We start from the raw sequence: 13937 nt of genomic DNA on the forward strand, positions 1-13937 counted from the left end.
GATACAATAGTTTTAAAACTAATTGAAATATTTATTGATTATATGCATTTATTAGATGTAGATCAATTATTAAATATATTTTTTAATTATCATATTTTTCAATATAGTAATGAAAAAATAATTTATAGATGTAAACAAGAGTTGTTAAATAGGAAAAGCTTATTAAAAGATTATCATATAAATAAAATATTATCATTTATAATATATAATTATAGAAAGGCTGAAGTATATCGTAATTATTATCGTCATTGGTTCAATTATAAGAACTATATTATATATAGGAATGATGAAAATGTTGATACAATTTCAAGTAATGAAAATACTACACAAAATGAGCATGAAACATATAAAATAAAAAAGAATGTATCACAAAATAATATAAATGATAAAAAAGAAAATACAACAATTGAAAATACGAATAATATTCAATATGATGATAATAATAATAGTAATAGTAATAATAGTTATGGTAGGTGTCATTCCTTTTATGATAATCTTAATGAAGGAGGAAATGTTAAAAAGCTTCCCAATAATATATCTGTCAAAGAAGTATTAGAAAAAAGAAAAGAGATAAAACAATTTAAAAAAGATTATTATATAAATAAAAAAATTTTTAAAGATATAGAATTCATATATGATTTAACACATGATATACATATATATGTATCATTTAAAAATGTTCATTTGTTAAAACTTATATATAGTATTTATTTGTTAAGTTTATTATTTTATAAAAATATGGATGTACTACGAATAGCATCAGAAATAGCATATGATTTAACAGATACAAATATATTTTCATTTATTGATCAATATTCTTATTATTTATATGATGATATATATATTGTCATAAAAACATTTAAATATATATCTTTTTTTTCTATGGATCTAATTGATATCTGGAAAAAATTTTTTTTCTTATTAAATCATTTTGTTAATAATTTAAATTTAGAAAATATTTATGATATTTTCTTTTTTATTCATATAGCCAAAATAACTAATTTGAAAAATGAAAATTACGATGTCTTCCATTTATTAACATCACGTATGAAAAATATTGTTAAAATATTATTTACACATAATATAAAAAATTTTAATACCTATCCACATACATATATTTTAAATATTCTTAATATGATTAATGATGAAAAAAATGAACATGTTACTGATTTTTTACAATACTTTTTTTATTCCATATATAAAAGGATACAATATTTGAGCTCACATGATGATAATATGTTAGCAGATTTATCATATGATAAGGATAAAATGGATGTTCCAAATACAAATATTGAAGATAATATGAAAAAGGTTAACCATAAATATAATGAGAATTATAAATCTGTTGATGACAAAAAAAATGTTGATGACAAAAAAAATGTTGATGACAATAAATATGTTGATGACAACAAATCTGTTGAGGATAATATCAACTCATTTAATTATAACATAAAAAATGATAGATTTGAAAAAAAACATAATAATATATTTTTTTCCAATAGATCTGATACAAAAAATAAGGAATCAAATAATATATACAAAAATGTAAATAATTATATTTATAACTTTAAAGATATACGTTTATTCATAAAAATATTTTTAAGATATTATAAACAAGACCAAGAAAATTTTAATTTACAAATTGTTGATTTTATATTATATAATTCTGAAGTTTTCTTTTTTAATATGTGGACAAATAGAAGATATTATCAAAGGCATTATTTTTTTGGAAATGAAATAAAAGAATTTTTACATTTAATAAAAGAACTTATACAAAATAAATTATATAATTCTAATATTATGTATAGATGTGTAAATATATTTAAATATATAATAAATATACAAAGTACTATTAATATACAAGATATTTCTAATATAAAATGTAATTTATATAATAACTTCTTTTTACATTTTGATAATATAAATGATGTTAATCTGTGGAAATATATAAGAAAGGTCTTTTTAATTCAATCAGACATTTGAAATATATATATATAAGGAGAAACATATATACTTATTATCAAATTAAAATATAGCACATACATATATATATATATATATATATATATATATATATATATTTATATATATATATGTTATTTTGATGTCACCCTTTTTTTTTTTTTTTTTTTTTTTTTTTATTTTTCCCCTTTTTCTTTTTGGATTTTACATGGACAAGCTTTCAAATGAAGAAAAAATGAAAAAATATAAGTGTGACATATTTTCATAATATATAAAAGTTTTAATCATTTAATAGATGATATTAATTTTGTTCCTTACCACTCATGTTTTTATTTTAATTATAATATTATATTTAAAGAAAAAAAAAAAAAATAATAAAAATGGACGAATAAATAACAGAGTGGTTACATAAATGTCATAATATATATATATATAGTTATTTCTTTTTTTTTTCTTTTTTTTTTTTTTTTTTTTTTTTTGTTTATTTTTTTTGTGTTTTTTTTAATTTTTCATTTTGAATATTATATTTTTAATATCTATTATTATATCATTTAAAAAACAAAAAGACCAATTGATGGTCCATATAAAATATATGTTATTATATATCCAAATAATTTTTATTTAAACACAGTCAAATTATAATTATATATATATATATATATATATATATATATATATTAATATTAATGTTAATGTTAATATTAATAGTCTTAGTAAAAATGTATAAAAAAATAAAAAATTAATTCTTTTCATATAACATTATAAGTATTATTATATATTTAATATATATATTATTATATATATAATATATTTTTTATTCTTTATTCTTTCTCATGTTTTGTAAAATAATTTTTTTTTTTTTTTTTTTTTATATATTTTAAATGGAAACTTTTATATTATCCTAAATATTCTATAAATAGTAATATATTAAAGATGTTTTATATATATATATATATATATATATATTTATTTTTTTTATTTATTTATTTATTTATTTATTTTTTTTTTTTTTTTTTTTTATGTTCACATGTGTGTGTGTAAATTTATAAATATTATGTAATAAAAAAAAAAAAAAAAAAGGAAAAAAAAAAAATTAACTGTTATATGATATATATATTAAAGTATTTTAATATATATCCATTTATTCCAAAATTGAGATGTTAAAAAAAAATTTTAAATAAAAATAAATAAATATATATATATATAAATATAATACAACATATATATATTAATATATATATATTCATTTTTACCATTTAATTTATTTTTTCATATTTAACTTTTTTTTTTTTTTTTGTTTTTTTTTTATAAAATCATTTAACTTCTATATGGGCTAAAGTAGTAGAGTCAGAACAAAGTTGGTAAAAAAAAAAAAAAAAAAAAAAAAAAAAAAGAAAAGAAAAAAGGAAATATTTATAATATAAATAAATAAACATCCAAAAAATATTATGTACTAAATATGGATGTATTAAAATTTTTTTTGTTTCATCATAATAAATCCTATATAGTACATATATGCAAGTAAATATAATGCAATATATGTAACTAAATATATTATATATATATATATATAATTATTTATTATTCATATTATTATGTATATATTATCAAATATATATTTATTGATTATATATTTATGTAATGAAATGTATTCATTATATTAATATAATCACTATATATATTATGTGTATTAAATATATATATATATATATATATATATTCAAATTAATAAACATTTGAAAAATATTTGATAAATTTATTTCATTTTTCATAAAATATAAATAGCAATATATATATATATTAAAATATTATATTATAATAATTTAATTATCATATATTTTTATATATCCCCCCAAATTTATATTTCTATAATTTCATAAGATTATCCTTGCTTGTGTCTTGTTTTTCTTTTTTTCTGTATTTATAAAAAAAAAAAAAAAAATGAGTGATAATGAAAGCTATATTTCTGCAGAAAATAATAACAGTGATGACGAGAAAAAGTCGAATGTAAACCTTGATAATTTTTTAAATTATGATATAGATTATTATATGAATGAAAACAATAAATCAAATTATGTAGGTGTAGATATATTACAACGTATTGATTATTATAATATAAAGAATGCTAATAATGAGTATATACTAAATGAAAATATAAATAATATTAATAATATTAATAATAATAATAATAATAATAATAGTAGTAGTAGTAGTAATAATGATAATATACTATTATGTAATAGAAAAAAAGAACATGTTGATATATTTTATAAATTAAAAAAAGAATTATATAATATAGCATATACAAATGAAGGTAATAAAATAAATAATATCGTAACACCTAGTAATAATATTACAGTTCAAAAAAATTCAAAGAAAACATCTAGCTTTAATACAAAAAGATTGAAAGAAAATTTCAATTTATTTCATTCTAAAAATAAAGATAAAAGTAATAATAAAAAATCATATGATTTGTTAAATAATGATTTAAGTATATCCTTAGGAAATAAAATTGAAGATACTTATAAAGATATTAAAAATAGTGTTAACTGGTTAGGAAATTTCTTTTCGAATAATGAAAATCAAGAAGAAAAAAAATATGTAAATGTTTTTTATGCTGATTTATATTTTTTCAATGATATTACATTAATACGTTTTCTAGATACATACAATTATAACCTGTTGAAAACGTTGAATAAAATAATTAAGTTTATAGTTTGGAGACAAATGCATATACAAGATTTTAATAATGAAAGAGATACCTTGAAATTATCTGAGCAATCAAAAAGTGAAAATGACAACCAAAATAATAAAAATGATAACAATAATAACAATAATAACAATAATAACAATAATGATGGTAATAGTGAGGATGAATATAATAACTGTAATGTTTTTCTTAACCCTTCAAATATTAAAGATACACTTGTAAAATCAAACATATTCAGATGTGGATATGATATGCATTCAAGACCCATACTATATATTAAAATACAAGAAAAACTAGACATGAGTGAAGACGACCTTTTTCTCATGTTAGTTTATCATGTAGATATGTGTATTAATAGTGTCGACTACAAAAAATGTTATCCAGATTTATATGCATCAGATAAAGAAAACATCAATAATGACAAAAAAAATAATAATAACAACAGTAGTGATAGTAACAATAAGAATTGTGATTATAAATCTAATACAGAAAATAGCAAAATAGATGAAACGACCTTACAACTTGTTATTGTTGTGGATTGTCTTAAGTTTGAATTAAATAATATGATCAGTGTTGAGTGTATAAAAAAAATGATAAATGTATTTAACGAATTTTATACTGATGTTTTATTTAGAATATATGTTATAAATGTACCATCGTTTTTTAAAAAGGTCTGGTGTCTTTTCAATATGTTTATTGATAATCATACATTAAACAAAATTATTTTTATTAATAAAAAAAATATTAATTTAATGTATGAACATATTCCTATTCATATTATGGAACACTTAGATAAAAATGCTACAAAATCAGAGCAACAAAAATCTGTCTTTTTTCCTTCGAGTTCTTTATATTATAAGTATGATGAAATGTATTATAAAAAGTTGATAACTTATGTCAATATATGGGTAAACAAAATGATAAAGACTAATCACTAGTTATTAAATTAAATCTTTAAACAAAAAAAAAAAAAAAAAAAAAAAAAAAAAAAAAAAAAAAAAAAAAAATCAATAAAAATGAAATAATATAATATAATTAATGTAGAAAAATGTAGTCGCAAATATGTGAAAAATGTATTATGCAAAATTAAAATATTTTTTATTTTATTTTATTTTTTTTTTTTTTTGTGTAAGAAGGTTTCATATTTACCAGCATGAATAATAACATATATATATATAAAATATATATATTTTTATATAATATATATATTTTTTTTTTTTCTACATGATATCACGTTGTTACCATTCATTTATATAATGTAAAAATATTTATTTTATTTTGTGTTTATATTACTTTGTTTTGGTTATATAAAAAAAAATTCCATATGTGTAATAATATTTTAGGAGTATTTATTAAATTTTATTGTTTTTTTTTTTTTTTTTTTTTTAATATTTTTAATAGTTAACAATTAAATGAATCGTTTTTATTGTGATTTATTAAATATAATTATGATTTAGAATAATATAAAACAAACCTTATAATTCAGTGTTTATAAATATAATATGTAGTGACCATGTTGGATGCTACTATATATTTTTCTTATATATTATAAAGGGGGCGGGAAAAAATAAAAATATGAAAAAAAATAATAAATTAAAAGAAAGGAAAAGAAAAGAAAAGAAAAAGTAAATAATTTTTTGGCATATTAAATATATAATAAACACATTAGCAATATAAAAGGAAGAAATTTTTTTTTTTTTTTTCTTTTATAGTTTGATACATAAGTTTAATTAAAAACAAAATTTTTATAAGTTAAAATTAAAAAGATTATATTTATTCATAAATATATATATATATATATAATATATGTGTATGTATGTAATCAAATAAGTATTTAAAATAAATAGTAATAAATAAATGAATACACAAATGGGAGAAATAATATAATATATATATATTATATATATATGTGTGTGTGTATGCATAAATATATATTTTTTTTCTTTTATTTATTTATTTTATTTTTTGAATTAAAAAACAATGTTGAATTATAGGCTCCATAAAAATAATTATAAATCAATTAAAATGCATATATATAAAAAATTATATATATATATACATATATATATATATATATATATATATATATTAATAGAATACATTAAGAATTAACAAAATTATAATATTACTTTTTTATGTCTTTTCTTGAATTATTTTAAAACAAAACATATATAGTTAAAATATATATAATATATTAATTTATATATAATAACATACTTATTAGATACTTTTTATGAAGTAAACTTTTTGTTATTGAATATTAGATTATCACTGACTTTACCCTCTTTAATTGTATTAAAAGATCTAACATCAAATCTTACATCACCAGAATATAATTTCGAATGTAATTCTGGAATAGTTTTTATACCCATACTTTGAAATCCATGTTTTACTGCTTTAAATAAATGTGGAATTAAATTAAGAACAGATCCTTTATCTACTAGACTAGCTGAGACTCCTTGAGAAACTTTTATTTCATCAATATTTTCATCTGTATATTCATTTTTTCTTTCATCAACTAGATATCTACTTTTTGAATTGAATCCTTTATTATACATAGCTTCCATACTACCCATACCTCTATATATTTTTAAACGAACATTATTTTCAAAATAATATTCACTACAACTTTCTTCAGTTGCTGCTAATAAATTACCTAACATGACAAAATCTGCTCCTAATGATAAAGCTTTTACAATATTACCAGAATTTTTTATACCTCCATCAGCAATAGTTTTGATATTTCTTGTATGAGCATACTTACTTACATGATAAACAGCTGTTCCTTGTGCTCTACCTACAGCACATACATCTTGAGTTGTACATATAGAACCACTTCCCATACCAATACGTAATACATTTGCACCTGCATCTATTAAATTTTTTGCTTGTTGTGAAGTAACAACATTACCTGCAATAATTGGAATATCTGGATGAACCGATTTAATTTTTTTAATAGTATCTATTTGATATATACTATTTCCTTGTGATGAATCTATACATATAACATCAATCATATTTTTTATTAATTGATTTGCTCTTTCTAAATCATGTTCTCTTGTTGATATAGATGCACCTACAATTAATTGTTTATTTTGACTCTTAGATGCATGCGGAAATATTCTATTTTTATGCATATCATTTCGACATACTAAAGCTATAAGTTCATAATTTTTATTAACTATAGGAAGAACACTTTTTTTTTCTTCACATAGTACTTTATTAGCATCAGATAAATTTATAGGATAATTTCCTGTAACAACATCAGTTGTCATAATATCACCTATCTTCATATTTTTATTTGTTAAATAAAGATAATCAACACCTGTTATTATGCCAACTAATTTAGAACCTACTTTACCATCTACTGTTATAGGATATGATTTATAACCAACACGATTTTTTGTTTCCAATACATCTGCTACAGTATTTTCAGGTGAAAACGTATAAGGATCAAAAATAAAACCATTCTCAAATCTCTTTACCTTTTTCACTTCTTCTATTTGCTTTTCTATACTCATATTATTATGAATCACACCTAAGCCACCACTTAAAGCTAAAGCTATAGACATCTTATGTCCTGTTACTGTATCCATAGGAGAAGATATTACAGGTGTTTTTAGTGTTATATCATCTGTCAAATTATTTGTTAAATCTATATCACTTAAAGCAAAATCAATATATCCAGGCATACATATTATGTCGTCATAAGTATAGGACATGACGCCTCCAAAAACTTCATCTGCTTTCCATCCGCTAGCCATAATGAAAATTTTGTATATATAAATTTGTACAAAGTAAAGAAAAACAAATAAAAAAAAATATATATATATATATATATATATATATGTATGTATTTATTTGTTTATATATTTGATATATTATCCTTTATTATTTGCAATAAAAGGTATGTTTTTAATATTTTTATATATATTATAGCTTAAAATTTAAACCTTATATTTTTTAAAATTTGGTAACAAAACAAAAAAAAAAAAAAAAAAAAAAAAAAAAGTCAATTGATTAAAAAAAATTTTAATTAACTAGAAAGAGAATACAATGTTGAATATATTTTTTCATATATATAAAAAATATTATATTATATGACAAATATAAAATAATAGTGATATGATATATATAGAATGAACGTATTATATATTCACATAAAATAAAAACAGTGTTAATATATAAATAAATAAATATATATATATATAATATATTTATGTAGAAAGATAAAATAATTAAGTGGATTAATCTTATGTTATTACATATATTTTATAAATATATATTTTTTTAATTCTATTAATTTAAATAACTATTGTTGTAATAATAAAATATTATGTTTTTTTTCATATGTATCTTAATTTAAAATATCCATACTAATATTAATCAAGAGGAGAAAAATAAAAAAAATATAAAACATTATATAATATAAATATATATAGAAAATATTATATTAACATTAAAAAATGTTGTCAAATAATATGTGTTTTTTTTTTTTTTATTTTATATTTTTTATTTATAATATATAATCTTTTATCTTGAAATATAATATTATAGAAATGATAAGAACAAAATAAAAAAACTGTATTATTAAATAAATATGTATATAATATATATATTATATATACATACATATATATTATATATGTATTAAAAAATATATATATTTTTTTATATATCTTAATGGATATTTTGTAGTATACATATATAAATAATATATTCCATATATATATATATATATTTTTTTTTTTTTTTTTTAGGGAATATATTGAGAATATCTTTTGTATTTCCAAGATATTAGATATTTTTATTCATATAATTTTTTTGAATAATTTTCCAAGTATAATTTATTTTTTTTATTTTTTTTTTTTTTTTTTTTGTTTGCTTATTATTCAAAAATATAAAAATGGATCATAAAAATATATATTCATATATGAAAAGTGAAAATATATATTTTCAGTATGTTTTATAAAATATAAGATGTAAATTATATATACATATATATATATATATATATATATATATATATATATATATATAATATTTAATATGTAGTAATATATTATCATATATATATTTTTTTTTTTTTTTGTTGTGCTTTCCTTTTTTTATTAATCATACATATATATATATATATATATATATATATATTTATTTATTTATTTGTTTAATTTTTTTTTTTTTTTTGTTTGATATAAAAGTATGGGTGAAGAATCTTCTGATAAAAAGAGAAGAAGAATAATTACACAAATACAAAATGAAGGTGATATATTAAGTGGGGAAGAGGGACATCCTATGTGTAATGACAAAAAAAAGAATAACAGTTATGAATATAAAGTATTGAATAATAAATATGAAAAAATATATGATGATAATAATAATATTATAAATGATAAGAATGTTATGTATGGAAATGATGAGTATGATAATATAGATAATAACCATAATATTGATGATTTGAAAAGAAATAATAATAATAATAATAATAATAATAAAAAGAATATAAAACATTATTTAATTGAAAATTTACAAAATAAAAGTTTATTATTAAATAATTTCTCTTCAGTTGAAGAAAATAAATTATATGTAAAAAATATAAATGAACATATAACCAAAGAAGATTTTGAAAATTATTTTTCTAACGTAGATGGTTATATAGAGACAAGGTTTGTTGTAGATGCATCTAGAACTTGTAGAAAATTTGCTTATATTGATTTTGAAAATAAAACAAAAGTTTTATCATTTTTAGATACACTTCAAGATAGTAATATTGAAAACTTTAAAACATTAAAATTAAATAATGTGGATCTACTTGTATCAATATCAAAACCCAAGAAATCTCTATATGAAGAAAAAATTGTTTTTATTAAATTTACAAAATGTAATATTGATTGTGATATAGATATAAAAGAAAAAATTTCTGACTTTTTATTGAAACACACAATTGATGTTCTGGATATACGGCTCTTGGGAGACACTACAAACAAGTAAAAAAATAAAATAAAAAAAAAAAAATTATATATTTATATATATATATATATATATATATATATATATATATATAACATATGCTCATATTATCAACCTTTCTTATACATGTACCACTTTTACATATACCATTTTATTATATTACAAATATTTTGTGTTTACATATTCAAATATTTATATCTTTTTATCACCATCTAGTGCATTATACTTTTAAAATAAATTCCATTTCATTTTATTTTCAGACATGGATATATTGAATTACAAAATAATGAAGATGTCATAAAATGTGTTGATAATATTAAACTAGGTAAAATAGACGAATTGGAATTTAATTTAAATTATTCAATACCTATAATTAAAAAAAAAATTATTCCTGATATTGAAAAAATAAAGATGAATAAAGAAAAAACTAAACAGCTTAAAGAAGAAAAGAAAAAAGAAAAAGAATGTTGTACTATTGTAGTAAAAAATTTACATTTCAATACAAGAAAAAATAAACTTCAAAATATATTTGGACAAATAGGTGAAATTGAAAATATTTATTTAAGTAAAAAAATATCAGAAAATAATATAAAAAGAAATAAAGGTTATGCATTTATAACATTTAAAAATCCAAACGATGCAACATCATCTTTAATACTTAATGATATTATTATAGATGGACGTAATATATTAATATCTAAATTTACAAATGATAAAGATGGAATATATCTACATAATCAAGATTTATATAATCATAATAAAACAAAAAATGATTATCATTATAAAAAGGATAAAAAACAATACTTTGAAAAAAAAAGAATAAACTTGAATAAAACAAATGATAATCCTACGCAAAATGAAAAAAAAAATGATAACCAAACAATAGGTATGACAAATGATGATTTTAGAAAGCTTTTTTTTAAATCATAACGTGAGCATAAAAATAAATATATATATATATATATATATAATATATAAATATATTTTTATTTGTATATACCCAATTTTTAATTTTATCAAAAGTTTATGTAACTTAAAAAGTTTATATATTTATATATATATATATATATATATGTACACATTTATATATAAAATAATATATATAATAAAAATTGTTAATTCCTTATTTTTAATTTTTGTCCAATTATTATATATATATATATATATGTATATATATTATTTTTTTATTTTTTAATTTTTTTATTTTTGTATTAACACATTCTTGCCAAAGCTCTAACTTTGCTTTTGTATTCATGTATATTATTTTTTAATTGCACCTGAAAAGGAGTAAAAATAAAAAAGACAAAAATGTATATACATACATACATATATATATATATATATATATATTTACAATTTGTTGTCTTAAATAAAAAAAAAAAAAAAAAAAAGAAAACCTCGTCATATACATTTTTGAATATAAAAATATCAAATATAAACATATATTTATATATACCGCTGCATCAACATTAGCAGGTGATTCTAGATTGGGTTCATTTAACATGGAAATGACACTGACAAGAATACCTTCAACAGACCATATAGGCCTCCATCTTTCTTCTGGTTTTTCTTGTTCGTTATAAATATCGACACCTATAATTTATTAATAATATAATATATATATATATATATATATATATATGTATATATCATTTTCATATTTTGTTTTATTTTTCTTCTGGATTACCTGGAGGGTGTAAAATACTTATACACACTCTCCCATCAGGAAAAACTAAAGAATGGAAAAAAAAAAAAAAAAAAAAAAATATATATATATATAAATAAATAAATATATATACAATATATATATACATATATCCTTCAAATTATATAATAAGATATTTATTTTATTTTTTGAATAAACCATTGGGATGCCACATTTCTTGGTTGAATTTCATTTGAGGAGGATGATTTGGAAAATCAGAAGGAAATGAAAGAGTAGCATTATATATGCCTCCTAAAATAAAAAAAAAAATATATATATATATATATATATATATTATAAATTATCATATATGCTTGTCTTGGTTTAAATAAAATAATATATGAATAAACAAAAAAAAAAAAAGGTTAATTTTTATAAGGGATTTTTATTTAATATTATCTGTTATTATATATAAATATATATATGTAATACTTATTTTTCTTTTTCTTTTTTTTTTTTTTACCTTCATATAAAGTATTTTTTGGACCTTCAAAACACACATTCCACTCAAAAAAATTAGATTCATCTACCAAACCCACAGAAAAACCAGCATTATGATCTCTGGTTAGCTCTACAAAAAATTAAAAATAAATAAAATAATTATATTATATATTATATCAATGGTCTTAAAATGGAATGCATACACATATATTAACTTATATGTTTATATATTTATTTCCATATACAATATCAAAAATGTATATATATATATTTTTTTTTTTTTAAATACCAATAAATTGTTTTTTTAAAAGCTCTCTAGCTATATTTGCCATTTTTCCTTCTTTTATATTTCCCTTTTTAATAATTAGTAAAAATATATATATGTATATATATGTATTATTTATCAGTGATACAAATTCATAATAAAATATTATGAATTATATATTTTTTTTTTTTGAAGGTATTTATTTATGTGGTATGAAAATTTTTCTTAAAAAGAACTCGGAAGTATTTATATATATACATATATTTAAAAAAAATAATAATAATAATAAAATAAAATAAAATAAATGAAAATAATTTTAACAAAAATAAAATGTCCAATTTGTTTATTTATATCCCAATATTTAATATAAATATTAAAATACTTTTTGTCACTTTTTTTTTTTTTTTTGTTTTTTTCCTTTTGGATTATTTTTTATTCATTATTATATATTTTATTAAGTTGTTTATTTATTGATATTTTAATTCGTTTTATTATTATTATTATTATTTTTTTTTAATAGATATCTGTTAGGATTTATATTTTACGCTATTTTTAACAAGATAAATATAAAATAAAATAAATATTAATAATAATTATTATATATATAAATATGTATATTATGTATATATGCATATATATACATATTATATATACATCTTACTTATATTCTTTGTTCTTTCTATTTTTTTCCTTTTCAAATAAAAAATATATATAACGACGAAAATTAAATACCTATTGTTATTTAAATTTGTATTATATAGAAAAAAAGAATAATAATACATATAATAATTAGAATAAAATTATGTATATATTCTTATAAATATATATTATTATATATTAATATAATAAGTATGTATATAATATATTTATATATATATATAAAT

General features: G+C 17.2%; 5 protein-coding genes across 5 annotated transcripts in view; 3 read left to right on the forward strand and 2 right to left on the reverse strand.

The window, feature by feature from the left end:
• Window positions 1-1983, forward strand: part of PADL01_0919600 (conserved Plasmodium protein, unknown function) — a gene marked incomplete at both ends in the record, with an annotated part of 4140 nt that extends 2157 nt beyond the window's left edge. The window contains one exon of the mRNA XM_028681875.1: window positions 1-1983. This exon is cut by the window's left edge and continues 2157 nt beyond it. Within this exon, the coding sequence (XP_028538209.1) occupies window positions 1-1983 (1983 nt within the window).
• Window positions 1984-3903: 1920 nt separating this feature from the next.
• Window positions 3904-5610, forward strand: PADL01_0919700 (conserved Plasmodium protein, unknown function; the record flags this gene model as incomplete). Its single annotated transcript, XM_028681876.1, has 1 exon — window positions 3904-5610. The coding sequence occupies one exon, from the start codon at window positions 3904-3906 to the stop codon at window positions 5608-5610; it is 1707 nt and encodes a 568-aa protein (XP_028538210.1).
• Window positions 5611-6903: 1293 nt separating this feature from the next.
• PADL01_0919800 (inosine-5'-monophosphate dehydrogenase) lies at window positions 6904-8436 on the reverse strand (the record flags this gene model as incomplete). Its single annotated transcript, XM_028681877.1, has 1 exon — window positions 6904-8436. One exon carries the CDS (start codon window positions 8434-8436, stop codon window positions 6904-6906), a length of 1533 nt encoding a protein of 510 aa, XP_028538211.1.
• A 1438-nt stretch (window positions 8437-9874) lies between these two features.
• PADL01_0919900 (U4/U6 snRNA-associated-splicing factor, putative) lies at window positions 9875-11572 on the forward strand (the record flags this gene model as incomplete). Its single annotated transcript, XM_028681878.1, has 2 exons — window positions 9875-10659; window positions 10903-11572. 2 exons carry the CDS (start codon window positions 9875-9877, stop codon window positions 11570-11572), a joined length of 1455 nt encoding a protein of 484 aa, XP_028538212.1.
• Window positions 11573-11853: 281 nt separating this feature from the next.
• PADL01_0920000 (ubiquitin-conjugating enzyme, putative) lies at window positions 11854-13120 on the reverse strand (the record flags this gene model as incomplete). Its single annotated transcript, XM_028681879.1, has 6 exons — window positions 11854-11919; window positions 12099-12235; window positions 12330-12374; window positions 12507-12599; window positions 12811-12918; window positions 13078-13120. 6 exons carry the CDS (start codon window positions 13118-13120, stop codon window positions 11854-11856), a joined length of 492 nt encoding a protein of 163 aa, XP_028538213.1.
• Window positions 13121-13937: the final 817 nt, after the last annotated feature.

The sequence above is a fragment of the Plasmodium sp. gorilla clade G2 genome (assembly GCF_900097015.1).
Source record: "Plasmodium sp. gorilla clade G2 genome assembly, chromosome: 9".
Classification (NCBI taxonomy): Eukaryota; Apicomplexa; class Aconoidasida; order Haemosporida; family Plasmodiidae; genus Plasmodium; species Plasmodium adleri (nom. inval.).